Source organism: Phascolarctos cinereus, unplaced genomic scaffold, assembly GCF_003287225.1.
Source record: "Phascolarctos cinereus isolate Bilbo 61053 unplaced genomic scaffold, phaCin_HiC Scaffold_4;HRSCAF=312, whole genome shotgun sequence".
Lineage (NCBI taxonomy): Eukaryota > Metazoa > Chordata > Mammalia > Diprotodontia > Phascolarctidae > Phascolarctos > Phascolarctos cinereus.
This window is the reverse complement of record NW_027555847.1, coordinates 489,200,050-489,219,030: the sequence shown is the minus strand read 5'-3', so window position 1 is coordinate 489,219,030 and position 18,981 is coordinate 489,200,050. Positions and strand designations below refer to the sequence as shown.

Below are 18,981 nucleotides of genomic sequence, written 5' to 3'. Positions count from 1 at the left end.
TCTATTCCATCATCTTATGGGTGAAGAAACTGAGGTCCTGGAGAAGGTGAAGCAACTTACCCAAGATCACCCTGGGAGTAAGCATCAGAAGTGGGATTTATACCTTGGACTCTTGACTTCCAAATCAGTGCTTTTTCTACTCTACTAGATGGCATTGTATTAATTGGATGATTGACACATACTGTCTGTATGACCCTGGTCAAGTCACTTAACCTCTCATTGGAAGATCTCTAAGACTAGAAGTTTCAGAGAAGGTGCTGACCTGCATCAATGGAGATTTCCTTACTAGGAAGCTCCCTCTGTTGAAATTATAAGTCTGTATTATATACATATGCATACATATATACATACATATCTATGTGTGTGTATGTATGTAAATGTATGTGTACATATCTTATATAAATAATACAGGTGGATAGTAAGCCCAGAATTAAGTAGTATGAGGAAATTAATCAATAAACATTTATGAAGTGCCTACTATGTTCTGGGCACTGTGTTAAGTGTTGGGGATAAGAAAAAGAGGCGAAAGACTTCCCCCTGTCCTCAAGGAGCTTATAGTCTAATGATTCAGTCTATATTGCCTTGGGGGAAATGGTATACTACAAACTGCTCAGTGCTGCAAATAAGTCTCAATATTCTCTTGGTGATCCTGGATGGCTATCAGTGATGGGATAAAATGACCTCAGATTAATTAAAATGACAAATAACTCAAACTGAAGAGGAAGATCAAATCTAGGGTCTAAGAAAGTAGGCTTCAGCATGGCACCAACAAGGCAACAAAAGTGAGGCACAACAAACTGGTGCTCTGAGTGTTACTCTGGCATCTTCATGATGGAAAAAAAAAGAATAATGGGAAGCTGTGCATTGTGCTTAGTAGATCCACTACAGAGAATTTATGATAGGAAAGACAAGAGCTGCATGGGATAAAAAGGCTTGGGAGGGGTTATAATCTGTGTTGATGAAGGGTATACCAGGACCAATTACATCACAGATTGCTTAAAGTATAGAAACCCCCAGGGCAAGCTACAGAAGACCCATTGTACCTATACTGACTGTCAACTTATGCTGTTAACACTATTGAATTGTTTTTCAGTCATATCTGACTCTTTATGACTCCATTTGGGGTTTTCTTGGCAAAGATACTGGAATGGTTTGTCATTTCCTTTTCTAGCTCATTTTATAGATAAAGAAACTGAGGCAAATAGGGTTAAGTGATTTGCCCAGGGTCACACAGCTAGTAAGTGTCTGAGGCCAGATTTAACTCAGGAAGATGAGTCTTCGTGACTCTAGGCCCAGTGCTCTATTCACAGTGCCCCTCCTGGCACATAGTAAGCAATTAATAAATGCTGATGGACTGACTGAAATGCTAGCCCTAGAACGTAAGTAAAATTTGTAATGTTATTTTCATGGAAAAAGTGCATTTTTAACTTACCAATAACTTTCTTACAAACCAGGGATTCTTAAATTTATAGGCTGTTTATTCTTGTGAAATCTGGGGACCGCCTTTTCAGAAGAAAGTTTTTAAATGTATGAAATAAAACACATAACATTACAAGAGAGACCAGTTGTATTAAAATACAGTTAACACATTTTTTTTTTAAGGTTCATAGACCATAGGTGAAGAACTGTTGATTTTATACACACACACACACACACACACACACACACACACACACACACACACACACAGAGTCTAATTAAGTGACTTGCCCAGGGTCACACAGCTAGCAAGTGTCAAGTGTCTGAGGCCAGATTTGAACTCAGGTCCTTCTGACTCCAGGGCCAGTGCTCTATCCACTGCACCACCTAGCTGCCCCTATAGTGATATTTTGTTGCAATTCCATTTCTTTTAATGGTATTTATTTTAATCAGGATACAACGATGTATATGACATCTAAGAATAAAATCATCTATTTGAATAGCTGTATCTTTAAGGACTCAGCTGTTCAATCTTTGACATCTTTATTGGTTAGGTATGACTTAGAAGTTTCTCTCTTGTTTTTCATAGTCTTAAAAGAGGAACCTTTCCAGCGGCAGCTAGGTGGCTCAGTGGATAGAGCACTGGCCCTGGGGTCAGAAGGACCTGAGTTCAAATCTGGCCTCAGACACTTGACACTTGCTAGCTGTGTGACCCTGGGCAAGTCACTTCACCCCATTGCCTATTCTAAAAAAAAAAAAAAAGGAACCTTTCCCTCTTTCAAGCTTTACATACCTATTAGCTATGTCCATTTGTTATCACTCATTTTGAGCTTGGGAAAAAAAATTAAGGAAAATCAAACTAAGCTTGCTCAATTCCTGTGTAATTTCTTAATGTCTTGTTTATTATTTCCTGCTTATTTAGGCAAATTGAAGAGATTTTAAAAAAAATATTTATTACTGATACAAACCTTTCAGTTAGACTGAGATATGAAATCAAGGGCCATGTTATCTTGAAGAATGCTCAAAGATTTGGTTCTTAACTCAGTTCTTGAATTTATCAGATGGGCTTACTGCCTTTTTGAAGGGGACAAAGGGTGAACATTGTGCTGTTAAATGAGTACTAGCTATTTGTCACAACAGTAGGATATGGTGAAACAATTGGATTTGGAGTTGAGACAACTGGGTTGAAATTCTATCAATAATACTTAGCAGTTTTGTGTCCTTCAGAAATATATTTAAGCTCTGTTAGCCTCAGTTTACTCTTCTGTAATGGGAATAATTATATCCATAGTATTTATGTTACAGAGTTACTCTGAGAATCAAATGAATTAGCATTTATATAATTCTATATGGAGTTCACCAAATGCATTGATGCAGTTTTAAGCTAGCTGAAAAGATTTAAGTTTTAACAGCTTAAAATTGCTCTAAGACTTTTGGGACACTGTATAAATAATCAGTATTCTTATTCACTCTATTAAGTATACAGATATATTTATCATTAGGTATGTAAGCTGTGGTTTTGGAATGAGCAAATTATTAGAAAGACAGCACTAATTTTGGTGTGTCACAGTTTAAATTGCAAGAGACTGTGACAATTCCTGAACAGATGAAAATAAGTCATCTGGCCACTAAGTCTTCCATCATTCAAAGGAAAGGATGGAACTAAGCGCTGCTGGTTTGCCTGACAAAACATGTTACTGGGGCATACTTTACTTGCAAGAGAAACCTTTGCTTTGCCCTGGGGTCATTTGTCCTTTCAGCTCTTTGGGATTTAATTCTTACTAATTCTTTATAAATGTAGGTACTTCTCTAGCAATAAAAACAATAAGCATTTATGAAGTGTTTCCACGTGCAGGGCACTGTATTAGGTGCTGGGGAGATATGACGTTTAGATAAGCCAGGATTCCTGCCCTCATGAAATATACCCTTCAGCATATACAAATGATTCTAATAATATGTAAGTGCACCTAGAGGGGTACAAAGTACTGTATGAGGGATCAAGTGGTAAAGGTCATTACCAGGTGGAGAGATTAGAGTAGACTTACAGGAAGATCTGAATTTGAGTTTTGTTTTTTGGTTTTTTTTAGGGATGGATAGTAACTTATGAGAGGGAGAGGGAGAGAGAGAGAGACAGAGAGAGAGAGAGAGAGAGAGAGAGAGAGAGAGAGAGAGAGAGAGAGAGAGAGAGAGAGAGAGAGAGAGAGAGAGAAGGCATTTAAGCTGTAGAGAACAGTGTAAACATTTCATGGAGGTGAAAAAGGGTCAGTTGGGCACAAGGGGTGGTGAGTTTGGACCAGTTAAATTGGAGCTATTGTTGTTGTTGTTTGTCCTTCATTTTTGAAGAGGACCAAGACATCAGGGAGGTGATGCCATGACTTAACAAATGAATTAGATTTAAGTGAGGGACAGCTGTGCAAGGTTACTAGAATCACTTTCTCTTCTGGGGCCATCTGGGTCCAATGGCAAGATATAGATCAGGATGGCCAGAGATGGGCCCCTAAATTGGAGCATAGAGCATCTGGAGGCAAATACTACTAAATGAGCTTGGGGAATCAGGATGGGGCCAAATTTTGGAGGGTCTTGAATGTTCAGTATCATTAGTAGAATTTCAGCCCAGTTAGTTCTCTCTTGACTCTACAACTAGGAACCATTGAAGGATTTGGAGTAAAAGCCACATGAAATATCACCAACATGTTACCATATGTGCATCATCACATCAAGCACATCTGTGAGTAATGAAATTATATTAATTTAAATCTATGACTTAACCTTTGAAAAAACTCACATTTACCCATTCTGACTGACTTCTCTACTCTCCTCAAACCAACTTGCTATTTTTCTTCATTGTAGTCTTCTGCTTGGGTCTACACACTCTTTCATCTCTGCCTCCAGGCTCCCCTTGATTTCTTCGAGTCCCATCTAAAATCCCACCTTCCACAGAAAGCCTTTCAGGGTCTCTTTTAATTCGAATAGCTTCCTTCTGCTGATTATTCCCTGTTTATCCTGTATGTAGATTGTTTGTACATAATTATTTGTGTATTGTCTCTGTCATTGGATCATGAAGTATTTCAGAGCAGGGATTGTCTTTTGCCATTCTTTGCATCTCCATAGCGCAATGCCTGGCACATAATAGTCACTTTAAAATGTTTATAAATTGACTGACTGACAGCACCAACAAATACAAGACTTAACTAATTCTTTTGAAATCCTTCCCTTTGGGACAGGGGTGGAAGGGAGTGGGGCAGTGAGAGAGGGATGCTACCCTGAAATAACTGAGAGAAAAGATCTTGGTCTTCAGTAAGCCCGACCATTTGGCCATGGAATGTCTTCCAGTAAATGCTACTTCAAGGTATTGAGATTTCATTGATGTATGTGCTCTCTCCAAAAATATTGATTGTAGCCACTTAGTATAACTTAGTACAGTAGTCTGGTACACAGAGTACTACTATCTACTCAGTTACAGAGTTACCGTGACTGAAAAAAAATAACCTTCCTGTAGCCACCTAGTAACCCTTAGCAGATTATGTAAGAGATTATATATTCTGTCACTTTTGGGGGGCTAGGATTACATATTTTCATATTTATTATTCTAAGCAGCATACCTGCAATACAATTCAGCAAGGCTCAACTGAACATTTTCAAAAACTAAAAATGTTCAAAATGATTCACAGAAATACATAATCATATTACCTCTTTTTATTTATTAAAGACTTCTGACAAAAAAAATCAGAATTTTGGGAATCCAAAGGAAGACCTGAGAGAAAAAGACTGGATTTTTGGAGGGATATAAACTTCTTGAACTATGACCTAGATCTTTTTTTTTTCCTCCTCACTTGGAAAGAAAGGGAGAGAATGATGTATTTGAAATAACACCTTGTAAATTTTATCTAAAATTTACCATTTGAATGAAGACCTGAGAGTTTGTGGAATTTGGTGAACTACTAACTATTTATACCAGTTGGTATATTTCTTTACTTTGTGAGTGTGTTTTCTTCCTATGTGAAATAAACGAATGAGGTGTAACAAGAAAGTACTACTGCCCACTTAATTGGCAGAAAAGGAGCACACTTTAAGTGGTGCTGGGTATGTTAGATCCTTGTTCGATTCCAATGGATCAGATTTAAAGTGTGGCTCTTTCACCAAAAGTTTCCATTCTCTTGTTAAAAATAAAGGGAAAAAAACATTCCAGCAACCGAACATTAATTCTCAAGCAACCCTGTAATAATAAAGCCATATTCAGGCAGAGTTTGAGAAAAAAAATTGTTCCATGCGGTTTTTATAAACAAGCACAAATATACTGATTTTTAAAACCTTGAAAAGGACTTTGACAGCCTTCTTTTAATTAACTACAATCATTTATGCCCCTGTGGGGAGTCTTCAGTTGTTTTTAGTCTTCAAAAACTATCTACCAGGAGCAGCCCACATATTGGCAGCTGATATGCTATCCTGAACCATTTTTATTTTGCAATGGTAGGAAAAACCCTATAGCAAACAATACAGTAGAATTATCCTTACATGACAAAATGACAGAAATCAACTGTTAATTGCAACATTTTAAGATTGGTTCCCAGCTATGGTTTATGAAGAAAAGAACTGTGAAGTGAATCCTATAACTGCTTTCTGCCCTCAAAAGATGAGCTTTGTTGTCTTATCAGCTGGGTTTTTTTCCTGTCTTGTTTTGGGAGCTAAGCTTAGCAAAATACATGGTAAAAACCCAAGATGACTGATGGGTAGATGGAGTTATTTTGTTTCTGCTCTATGTGAAACAGGGTAAAAGCCAATCACTTTCCACATATTTATGGTTAAAATGTCTGCCATTATGGGGCTAAATTCAGCTTTCCAGAGAGGCTTAGAAGGTTGAGGAATTCACAGGGTTTTTGTCAGCGTGTCTCAGGGACATCAGTACTTAATGGCAGGCAGAACAGTGTCAATGAGCCTTTTCATATTTCTTCATAAACCCATTTCTTTAGGCCTCAGTCTAATTTCTTTCTGATCTCACACTTGTGCTAATGTGCACACTTCAATCAAATGTGCTCTGAGAGAAGAGAATGAATAAAGCCTTTTGAAGAAGAATCGGATGTGACAAATAAGTTAATATTTAGCTTTCCATTATGAGTTTATAGCCCCCAGTGATGGAATTGGGTTTTGAAACTGTTTTAAGTAAATGTTTAATAAATGTTGATTGATTGATAGTTGTCATTCAAAATTCTCCTAAATGGAGATACATTTTTAGTATGAGGCTTTCCATCCATCTTGAATTTTACCTAATAACATGATAACTATAGCAAAATCCCCAAGTTACTATAGCTCTTGGATCCCAGATCACGTAATAGATACCTTTGACTAAATTCACAGCCTCCAGACGTATATGTTTTTCCAAGGCAATGAAACTGCCCCCTATGAAAGAGAATACATCTGCTTTGAGGAGACCAAATATCACCAGATGGATTTGTGCCAGCCTAATTGTGTTACCCTGAAGGTTTGAATTATTAAAGCTTGTAGTGATGTGGACTTTCTGATTTATCTTCTACTCTGTTTCTGCTTTTGAGAGAATTCTTCATTAGGCTTATGCACTAGGTATATAACATCCTTGTAATTCTTGGTTATTTCTTTAAACATGGGGTTGACTTGTCAGTTTGTGCTAGAGAGGAGTACCCAGTTCTATTTAGCATTTAAAAGGCAAAATGTTCAAAACAGATTAGGCACTAGAACACTTGGAAAGTTTATAGGGTTTCACAATCATGTTTAAACACAGAAATCTGTTTATTTAACCAAACAAAACAGAAGAAATTATACCAGCCCTCAGTTTTTGAATTTTCATTTAAATCTGTGAATCTTAAATCCACACTTTGAAATGTTTGCGAATCTATGTATCTCCAAAATACTCATATTTCAATAGTTTTTTTTCACATTTATATTCACCAACAGTATCACAAAAGTTCTTCGTTTTTTACCTTTTTTTTTCAACATAACTGTAAGCAACAGTAATTCTAGAGACACTAGAAGAAGAAAAGCATAGCAATGTCCACGGGCACAAGAAAAGTGCACATTACTGGGTCACAATCACAGTCATTACTTGAAAAACTCTATGGAACAAGTAGATAGGAAATCTCACTGATGCCTTAAACTCATCCTCAAAAACGGAATTACAGAATTTTTTTTACATAAATAAGGCAAATTCAGGAATGTACAAGGAACTTGTTTATCCAACCAAATCTAAACAACAGAACAAATAGTACAAGTAAGCATCAACTAAAGGACTTGTCTCTATATATTTAAAAATAGGCTTGCCTTAGTGTACAAAGAAAACACCATTTATGTGGATTCAACACTAGAAAATAAGAAGCAGGGTGAGAGTTCACTAGGAGTCACGGCTGCATCCACTGAGAGTTTGGAGAATGTTGGAAACTGGTTCTGAGAATTCTATAAAGCATATTCAGAGAGGAAATAGCATTTTTTTGTTTGTTTTTTGTTTTTGGAAAGTATCTCAGAAAGAAAAATGGAAAGGAAACTACAGGAAAGAGTGCAAATTTTCAGATTGTCACTTGCAACCATTTAACATTCAGTCATCTACATCCAATCACTACTACAGGAACTTCTACAAGACAGCAGCAGCAGCAGTAATTGTGAGTGAGCAGCTGTAACAAACCAAGGGTGTGCTTTAAAAAAAATATGTCTTTACATAAATAGATATCATTAAAAAAAAAACACAATCCCAAACAAAAAACCCAACAAAAATTAGAACAAAACAAAACAAAACAAACAAACAAACAAAAAAACCCCGCTCTGTGATGACAATTGCCAATAGGAAAGCTGCCATGTTGAATGGGGTGACTTTGAAAACAGCGTGAATGCAAGTAATGCAGGCTCCTTTGGGTAGTAGTTTCTGATGTGATGATTTACAGAATGTAGATATATGGATTTTCCAGCATCAAGTGTATTTTTTTTTGTAGAAAGAATTTAGGGATAGAAGAAGAAGAAAAAAAAGAGGATGGAAAGGTGACTTACAATAGTTTCTCAAAACAGTTTTTTTTAGGAACAGTGAAAAAGTTACCAAAGTAAAAATGACAATTTTGAATGAAAAAAACATTTTTTTTATAAAAATTACATTTTCTTTTTAAAATACAAGATCCTTTTAATTGCTGTTTTATCCTGTACCAACAGGAAATTTGGCATTGTTTTTTGCCATACACTGCAGCTTTCGGTCCAATGAGTCAGTAGCATGTTCCACAATATTGCACTTGCAGCTTGAACCAGTGGAAAGGACCACAGCATCTTCTGTTTCATCTGTGAGTTAGCATTCTATAGTCACTTTTTCGATATTTATGCTGATAGACTAAAACAGAAAGCAATGGGCTGGACACATGACAGTACCTCGAAAAGATCAGAGGCCAGAGTTCCCCTGAAGCACCTTAACACATCACTTTAAGGATCAAGAACAGTGTGGCTTTATGGTAATTAACTTTCCTAAAAGACCGTGCAGTAGTAATACCTGAAGCATCTGTTCTGGGAAACCAACATGTCATTAGTGGAAACTCCAAAATGAGACCCAGTGAGTGCCAAGGTCACAGAATTTAGTTCTGCTGCAAAATAAGGTTTTCCAGTTCATCTGCCGAGCGGAGTAAAAATGCTGCAGATTCTCGGTAACCCGCCACGAGCTGTCGCACAGCATTGATTTCAGTTGGGCTCAGCTGGGGTCTGGAGCTTGAAGTGCTGGAGGACCCAGAACTGGTGGCTAATTGTCTCTTCATGCTGAGATCGGTGGGACCTGGAAATCAGAGCCACAAGAAAAATAATCAATAACTTCTGTGGTTCCATTGCACCTTTCATCTAAGGATCTTACTGCACTTAATCTTTCCTCTTCATTAGCTGCTAAATAACTGATCTCCACACTTTTTGCATACTTAAAATGTCCTAATAGTGTGGTATATTAAAAAGAACACTGGTCCTAGAGCTGGTAGACCCGGGCTCTAGCAAGTGACAATGAAATCAGCACTTTGAATGAAATCAGACAAAGCACTTTATGCATTGGATGGAGGAATTCTTCCCTTCAGTGGCCGAAGACGTCTTTGAGTTCTGGTTTTGCAACTTACCTGGGGCAGCTAGCCAGTGCAGTGGATAGAGCACCTGCCTAGGAGTCAGGAAGACTCATCTTCCTGAGTTCAAATCTGGCCTCAGACCTTACTAGCAAGTCACTTAACCCTGTTTGTTTTAGTTGTTTCCTCATTTGTAAAATGAGCTGAGAAGGAAATGGCAAATCACTCTGCTGTGTCTGCCAAGAAAACTCCAAATAGGATTGAGAAGAGTCAGAAATGACTCAAAAATCTGCAACTTATTGCTTGTGTGGCCTTAGGCAAGTAATATCACCTCTCTGGGCTAAGGTTCCTCATCCACAAAGTGAGGGGATAGGCCTACATTCTGTTAACAAGCATTTATTAAGTGCCAACTCTGTACCGGGCATCTGATAGGTGCCTATGATACAGACACAAAAACAAAATATTGACTATCAAGGAGCTTATATGCTACTGGTTCCTTTCAATTCTCATTCTAGGATCCTCCATAAGGAGGTTTGGGTGCCATTTGCTAGAATGTTTCAACATATATTTGGAGAAAGGCTGTTACAACTTTTTCAAGACAAATTTTAGAGGTTTTTAATAAAGATGTCAGAGTTGGTTACTCTTAGCAATTTCAACCAAAGGTCAGCCAAAGAAGAGGGAAGAGGCTTCAGATCTGGCAGGCATGGAACAGGCAGGGCCCTGAGAAGGAGCTTCCTTGGAATTCACTTAGGAAAGAACTGAACCAGAGCAGAGGCATTTTCAAATTGGCTACCAGCATCTATCAATTTATGAATTACCTTAGCCTTTCAAAGCTTTGGTTTTGGAACCTATATTACACATTCCTTCCTGTGCAATAGGAAGAATAGGAAGTAAATGAGAAGATTAAGATCTATTTATATGGAGTAAGACCTCCACTTATATGGTGCTTTCCAATTTAGGAACTAATTTCCTCAGAACTACCCCAGGAGGTAGAAAGTACAAATTTTTTATTTTCGATTTATAGATGAGGAAATTGGGGCTCCAAAGAGTTCAGACTTGCCCCAAGGTGGTTCTGAGACTCAAGCTTCTTTCCACTTTACTTCACTGCATCTCCTAAAGTGAGTCTAAAGTGAAGGAACTCCAGAAGTCAAGTTGCAAACACAAATCACAGAATGGCATTAATCCAAAAGTCCAAAAACCAATAAAAGTAGCATCATTGATCTTTACCTGGAAGGGCCCTTAGTAATCATCTGATTTCTTCATTTTCTAGTTGAGAAAACTTAGGTGGAAGAATGTAAACTGTTTTCCTCAAGGTCACACAAGGGCTAAGTGGCAGAGTCAGGATTTGAACCCTGGAACCTCTGATTTCAAATTCAGGACTTCTCCCACTAAACCATATTGATCTGGAAAAAGGTCACTGTCCTATTATGGGCAGTGTGACCTGAAAGAGCTCTCATTAATTTCCAGATCATTTCCTAGATGCAATCTAGTTATAGTTAATAATATCCATTAACTACATAACTGAATGAATGGAGCCCAGTGCCACAACAAATCTCTTTCAGAAAGGAAGAAAAAAAAAAAGGATGGCCTTTCCCTTCAGTAATAGATATTGCCAAGGTCTTAAAGAGCTAGCCCTGACATTAGAGGGCATGGATCCAAATCCCGTGTCTGATGCTTACTAGCTGTCTGATGTTAGACAAATCATTTCGCCTCTGTGGGCCTCAAGTTTCTGCATCTGTAAAATGGGATGATTGAATTAGATGACTTCTGAGTTCCCTCCCAGGTGCAGACTAATGAGCTTATGAATTTTATTTCATAGGACAGCCTTGCATGCTGTACTTTCTTGCCTACTCACATCACTCGAATGATCTTCATTTTCATAAGCCTTATGCTGATATGGAATAATGTTCCAGCTTTGTTTGGGGGACTTCCATCTTACTCTGCTCTTTGGTAATCTCTGAGCTATTTATGGCAGCACTCTGCAGATCTTGGTATGGCCTTCCAGAGAAGGCTGCGCCTCTTTTCTACAATTTTAACTTCTGTCCAAATAAGTACTCAGGGCATGGAGAACATTCAGTACTCTCAAAAAGAAGCCATTTCCACATATATAGCAGACTTGTAAACCACATGGCCCATGGATCTTTTGCTCTCAATGTGGCCCAATCAAATTGAAATGTAATTGGGAAATGTTTAACAAAATAAATAAAAACATAATACAACATAGATAATGGTAATTTGTGGTTTCTCAAGTCAGTTATGTGGCCCAAAGGGATGTGATTCTAGTCAAATTTAATGCCACTGATATACAGTATGTAGGTGTTGGGGAACTGAACAGAGTTTGGCACCACGTATCAGTGCCTTATTCAACTCAATCCAACAAAAACATACTAAATGCTTACTTTGTATAAAATGCTGGGGAAATATATGGATTAGGTTTGGATAATTTGTTTTTAAAGATCAAAACTGTAATAATAGAATACAAAACATTCCTCAGCTTAATGAAATTGTTTTTATGTAGAAGTGAGAGTCATAAGCATTTATGCAGGCATATTCTTTTTGTTTGTTTGTATTTTGTTTTGTTTTTGGTCCCGACCTATGATTTCATTCTTATAGGGAATTAATTCTCTGTGAGGGAACCATCTCTACCAATGCATATCAACAACTAGTCTGCAACTCATATACAGGGTTAGAGAGTTGCTTGGGGCCCAGAGTTTAGGTGACTTATCCAAGCTGCAGAGCTTGAACTTGGGTCTTCCTAACTCTGAGGCCAGCTCCTTACCTACTATGCCATTCTGCCTCTCTTCAGGCATATTCTTAGTGATTATGATAAACCTCCCCACTCCCCCTTCTCCCCCACCAAAAGCTGGATGTATTGCCTAAAAAAAAACTAATTAGATTGTAAACCTCTTGAGGACAGGAACATATTTTTCTTATTTTGTATACCCCAAAGTACCTAGAATAGTGCCTTATGCTGAGTACAAATGCAGTAATATTTTTCAAATAAAAGAGAAAAATTCTCTTTGAACAGTAAAAACAAAATTTGAATAATTGTATTCATAAGAACAAGTCATTTAAATCATCTTTTTTTTAGTATTTCCAAACACAAAACTCATTTTGAGACAGTGTGTTGTAGTGAATAGAAGGCTGTCCTTGGAGTCAAGAAGAACTGGGCTCAAGAACTACCTCTAATAGATATTAGCTGTGTGACCATGGTCAAGTAATCTAATTCCTTGGTGCTCCAGGCAACTCTAAAACTAAGTTACAGTTGAGTTGCTGATCTACTTTGATAAAGGGAGTTTCCACACTAGGAGTTCTGTTGTGGTTCAGTCATTTTCAGTCATGTGCAACTCTTCATGACCCCAGTTGGGGTTTTCTTGGCCAAGATACTGGTTTGCTATTTCCTTCTCCAGCTCATTTTACAGATGAGGAAACTGAGGCAAACAGGGTGAAGTCACACAGCTAGGAAGTGTCTGAAGCCAGATTTGAACTCAGGAAGATGAATCTTCCTGATTCTGAGTCCAGTGGTCTATGCACTATGGTGTTAGCTAGCTGCCTAGAGTTCTACACACTGATGAACTTCTGTTCATCCTACTACCCCTCAGAAAAAAATTTTTTTTTAAAAGCCTACCATCAGCTTAGGAGGCAGCAGGCATACATTTGCTTTTTAAAATCAGTTACACTGTAATGACTATATGTAGATATATATGCATATATGTGTGTATACATATGTTATATAGAGATATCTAGATCTATCTATCTACAATACATATATATTTATGCACATGCTCTCATAAAAGACGTTCTCAAGAGACACCTGGTAAGGCTTTCTGGAATGCCTCTTTAACAAGGTGCTAAATTCCCTTGACAAGATTGCTCTGCTCTAGTAATTCTAAGATCTGGATACTAAGATCAAAGGATCACAGAGTCAGAGCTAGAAGGGGCCCTAAGGGACACTTCGAACAACCCCCTCACTTTATAGATGATGTAACTGAGGCCTACAAGACTGCTTAAGTGAATTGTCCAAGGTACAATAATCATAATCTTAGCTTTATATACTTTAAGGTTTGCAAAATGTTTTACATAAGTTAACTCATTTGATCCTTATAAAGATCCTGTAAGTAGGTATTATTATCCACATTTTACAGAGGAGGAAACTGAGGCAAATAGAATTGAAATAACTTGCCCTGAGTTGCCTATCAAGTAAATGTGTGAGGCAGGATTCAAATTCAGGTCTTTCTGACTTTAGGTCCCACCTTCTACCACCTATCTGCCCCATACAACAGCAAATGGTAGAGTTAGGACATGAACTTAGGTATTTTGATTGCAAATCCAACATCCTCTGTGCTATATACAATCATTCTTACTAATTACTATAATTTGATTAAGTATTTTGCTTGTAAAATACATGTTCCTTGGCCTGGTCTACTCCCCAAAAAGTTCTATGACTGAGTTTAAATAATGTTAGAGATTTCCAATATATCTGGGACTGGGGCTTGAGTTGATTGGGGGCCATTATTTGAATTTCCTCTATATCTAACCCTGTAATCTATGGGAATGGAATAGAAAGTGTAAAACGTACTATATACAATTAGACACCCTTGTCTCTGTGTGTGGATTCAGTTATCATCTCTATGCTGATGATTTTCAAATCTACTTATCCAGCTCCAACCTCCCTATTGACATCCAATCTAGCATCTCCAACAGCTTAGTAGACATATTGAACTGGGATGTCCCATGGATATTTTAAACTAACACGTTCAAAACTAAACTCAATATTTTCTCCCCAAACCCTCCTCTCTTCTTATTTCCTTATTATTGTCAAGGACAACAGCATCCTCCAGTCTCTCAGGCTTACAACTTAGGCATCACCATCAACGCCTTCCTTTCTTTCACTCTCCGTACCCAATCTTTTGATTTTAACTTCATACCATCTCTTGTGTATATCTTCGTCTCTGATACTATCTCCACTCTAGTGAAGGGCCTTATCACTTCATGCCTGGACTATTGATATTGCCTTCTGTTTGCTCTCCCTGTTTCAAATCTCTCCCCACTCCAGTCCATCCTCCCACTCAGCTGTCAAGATCATCTTCCCAAAGGACAAGTCTGACCACATCACTCAGGGCATTGCTTACTCACCTATCCACCTCACTAATAAACCCCAATGACTCCCCATCACTTTCAGGATCAAATATAAAATCTGCTGTTTGGCCACCAAAGCTCTTCCCATCCTGCTACCCCCTTTCAGTCTTCATACAACTTCCTCCCATCCACGGACTCTGCATTCTAGGGACAGTGGTCTGCTTATTACTCCTCCCACAAGACATGCCATCTCCCAATTCTGGGCATTTGCATTGACTGTTCCTCATGCCTGGAATCCTTGCCTTCTTCATCTCTGCCTCCTGGCTACCCCTGGCTATCTTCAAGTTTCAGCTAAAATCCCATCCTCTCTGAGAAGCCTTTCCCAATCCCCCTTAATGCTAAGTGCTTTCCTTCTGTTAATTATCTTCCTTGTTTGTACATTGTTGTTTGCATGCTGTCTCCCTCATTAGACTAGGAGCTCCTTGAGAGCAGGGCTTGTCTTTTGCCATTCTTTGCATCCCCAGCAGTTAGCACAGTGCCTGACACTTACTGCTTATCGACTATTGATTGTTTACTATTCCAAAAAGCAATAATGCTTGATTGGCAAATGATACCAATGCTTTACTGTCCACACTTGTGGGGTCCCAATTGGGGAAAAGCCATAATACAGAGTAAGAAGTGAAAAGTCATTAACTTAAAATCTGTGGAAGGTAGAAGCCCAGACATGGTGACCTGTTTAAAAAATCATAACTTAGACACTGTGACTCTTACATGACCAGTATCCAACCTTGAGTGCCTGGACGTTTACCCAACAGCACTGGGTAAATGCCTGGATGTCTGGGAACTGGATTCAATACTAAGTATAAACTAAAATATTAGCCAAAACATTAACTAAGCAGAAAACCCTAAAATATCTACCAATCTGAAGTGAGGAACCAGTTTCTCCCCCCTTTGTCTAATTTCTATAATTACCAAGGGAATTCTTGGTGGTTTTTGTGGGGATCCACCGAATTGTCTGGCAGGCACCCCAGATTGCCCCTGTTTGTAAGTATTTAAAATGATTGATTAAACTGTTATAATCAACCTGGAGCCTCTTGGCCTCTTCTTTTGGCATCAAACTCACCCTGCGGTTATGGGAGAGGTACAGGGTTCCCTAGCTGGGGAATTCTGGACCTTACACTTGTATTGGTTTAATGTTTTGTTTAATAAGGTTTGTTTCCTGGAGGTGTGTATATCCTGTATTTGCTGGGGCCTGGCTCTAAGAATAGTTTGAGAAAATGAATACAATCTGACATCCCCATAAAGTCCAAAACATTTTTATGACAACAGCCATGTTTTTGTTTTTGTTTTTATTTTCCTCAAGGGGGGAAAGAACATGGTACAGTGGATAGAGGGCCATCTTCAAAGAACTGGGTTAAGGTCCTACTCCCAGACAAGTACTGGTTATGTGACCCTGGGCAAATCACTTACCCTCTTGGTGCTCTAGGCAATTCTCTTTGACTGTGAGTTGCAAAGAAGATGCCGATCTATACTGGGTAAGGGAGCTTCCTCTTTTGGGAATTCCCTCTACCAGAGGAATACCAGGGCACTCTCCATTCAATTACTTTTACCTTTCCCACTAATAAAGGAAAGTACTGAACCACATCCTTTCTCCCAGAGTCTGAATTTCTCTCAGACAAGGCTCATCTTAGAGCAATTATTCAGCTAATCCTTGTTAGGACCACCTATTGCAGTTCAGCCCTTCTCTGAGGATTAGAGAACCATTATTTTGATAAGTAGAGACATTTTTAGATATTCCTTTTTTTCCCCCTACTGTTGCTTCTTCTCAACAAACTCAGAAAAGGGTTTATAAAGCAACATAAGCCTGCAATGACTGACTGAACAACCAAAATTGACAACCAAGAGGCCTGACATGCAAAATAATGAAACCATTACAAGATGACAGGAAGACTGACAGTCACTCTGTGAACTATCTAGTCTGTGCGCTAATCACCTAGAAAACAACGGTCATGTCTTCTGTTAACATATTACATTGCCAAGCTAATGTTGTTTATTTGTTGGGATGATTATAGAAGGTTATTAGATGATTATTAGAACCAAAAAAAGGAAAAGGAAAACAAAATTGTAAAAAAATGACCATTCTGCTACAAATCTTGCGCTGTCATTTTTTTTTCTTGGGTTATTTAGGATCCACTTGTTATGAAATTCCCTCATTTAAAAAGTGGCGCCGGAGCAACTCTGAGTGTTGTGCTTTTATAGGGATTCATAGGAAATGCAGTAACTCTTACTCTCTAGAGAGTGAAAACCAAGCCCTTTCTGGAAGAGTCGATTTTTACTCCTCTCCATGATGTGTTCACCTCACAATTTTAAGAATGAACAAAGATGTTTAACTCTTCAGTATATTTATTACAAATTTATGTATTGCAAATGCAATATAAATAGAAACTCATATTTTATGTCTAAATGCCTTGTCCTTTCACAGCTCTGGTAAAACTTTTGAATAAAGTGTCTCTGCAATCTCTCATCAAATTTTAGATCCTATTTTATTTGACAACATCTTACATGTCTTTCTCACTATAAGGCATAGAGGGGTGGAACCCGTCTATAATAATATTAGCTAACATTTATGTAGTGCTATGTTCTATACACTGGACTAAATACTTTACAATTATTATTTCGTTTGATCCTTACAACAACCCCAGGAGGTAAATTATTTTGCGCCTCATTTTACAATTGGGGAAACTGAGGCAAACAGAGGTTAAGTGATTAGCCCCAAGTAGAACAGCTAGTAAGTGAGGCTACATTTGAACTCAATTCTTCTTGATTCCAGGCCCAGCAGCCTCCACAATATGGCACCACCTAGCTGCCTAGATGAGCTTTATCTCTCAACTCCATCCTTAGGAGGGACTCCTTCAAGATGTAAGGCTTAGGTCGCAGGATTAGGTCTGGGGCTAGAGACCAGTACAGGAAATTCTAAGATGCAGAAACTCTCTCTACAAATGCATGCCAGTATCTCTGCTACTTGTAGTCTCTCTACTGGATACAGTCATTTACATTTCACAGAACCATGGAACCTCAGAGTTGGGAGAGACCTCAGTGGACAGCCCTGACCTATAACATGAATTCTTTCCACAACATCTTTAACCAGAACACTGTGCCTCTGCACAACTCCAGTGGCAGAGAACTCCCCACTTCCTGAGGCAGCCCATTTCAGGATTTATTACGACATACTATTTTCAGTTTCAAGACCTATTATATCCATGTATCTCCCATGTCTCATTAATAACCAATGGTTCTTTAACTTCCAAATATAGACATTTTAGGGGGCCCTTATTCACCTTCTTGGATGATCATTTATCTCATGATTACATGAAAAATAAAACTAAAAATAAAACCAGTAAAAACCTGCTGGACAAATGTTTGTTCTGTAAATTGAAAGGTTCATTGGGAGTTGTACACTCAGCGTCCATTATTTAACATGCTGTCCATAGGTCATATGTATATGATAGCAATTTATTCTGGCAATGCTGAGAAAGCACTGATAGCCCTGAGAGGCAAGGCTGTGTGCGAGTTATCTCAGCAATAATCCCTTCGGAATTGTTTGTTACCAGTAGTTAACAATCAGTTTGATGGTTAATAGCCTTCTGGGAACCAATAATGTCCTAATAAATCCAACACTGTCCCTCAAAATGGTCATTGCTATTGTAGACCATGATTTATAGCAGGACTGGCTTGGGGGAGGGGAAGAGCAGTAAAATGTTTTTAAATGGCTGTGTTAAAGCATAAATTGGTTTTGTCTTTCTTAGCAATTTACCAAATGCTTCTATCACCTTCCACAAATTGACAGCTACTCTGTTGACATATATGATGTGTTTTTTAATCCTACTATAAATAGAAGTATAAGAAAATTTTATATTTTTATATAGTTATTTTTTCAATTGTCTTAGAGTTCAAGTGGCTAATAATTAATAAGTCTATATTTTTAGGAGGCCAGAGTTATTGGATGAAGTGAAGACTAGTGCTGCTTCTTCCAGATTAGTTTCTTAAAACTTACTTCCCCGCAACGTCTCTTGTTCTAACTTGCTAAAATTCTGAAAGAAAATAGTAATAATAGAACTGTCTGGGACATTTTAAGTTGTGCCTCATCTAGGGGCAGAAGAAATCTTCCTGGGTTTCCTGTCAGTCCTCAGTTTCTTTAAAAAAATTAAAAGGAAATCAAAATAAAGAATAAAGCAGAAGTAGATGCTCCTTTAATAACTTAATTTTCCTCAGAAACTAATTCTGAGTGAAAAGATGAAAAAAAAAGGGCAAGATGACAAGTGGGGTTATCTAGCATATGTCAGGAAAATGCTGGGAAGCCCATACATTCTATTTTCAATTATCCAAATTAATGGAGGGGAACATTAACACAGATAATACAAAACAATGGATAAAGTGCCTGGAGGGG

General features: G+C 38.0%; 1 protein-coding gene across 3 annotated transcripts in view; it reads right to left on the bottom strand.

Annotated features, from left to right (window-relative positions):
* Positions 1-7,163: 7,163 nt before the first annotated feature.
* The window catches only part of NOL4 (nucleolar protein 4), a 449,007-nt gene continuing 437,189 nt past the window's right edge, over positions 7,164-18,981 (bottom strand). For 2 of the 3 annotated variants that reach the window (XM_078153440.1, XM_078153442.1), the window contains one exon: positions 7,164-9,187. In XM_078153440.1, the coding sequence (XP_078009566.1) occupies positions 8,994-9,187 (194 nt within the window). In that variant the 3' untranslated portion in view covers positions 7,164-8,993. The remainder of the gene's footprint in view (positions 9,188-18,981) is intronic. The other variant, XM_078153441.1, reaches the window with a different exon arrangement.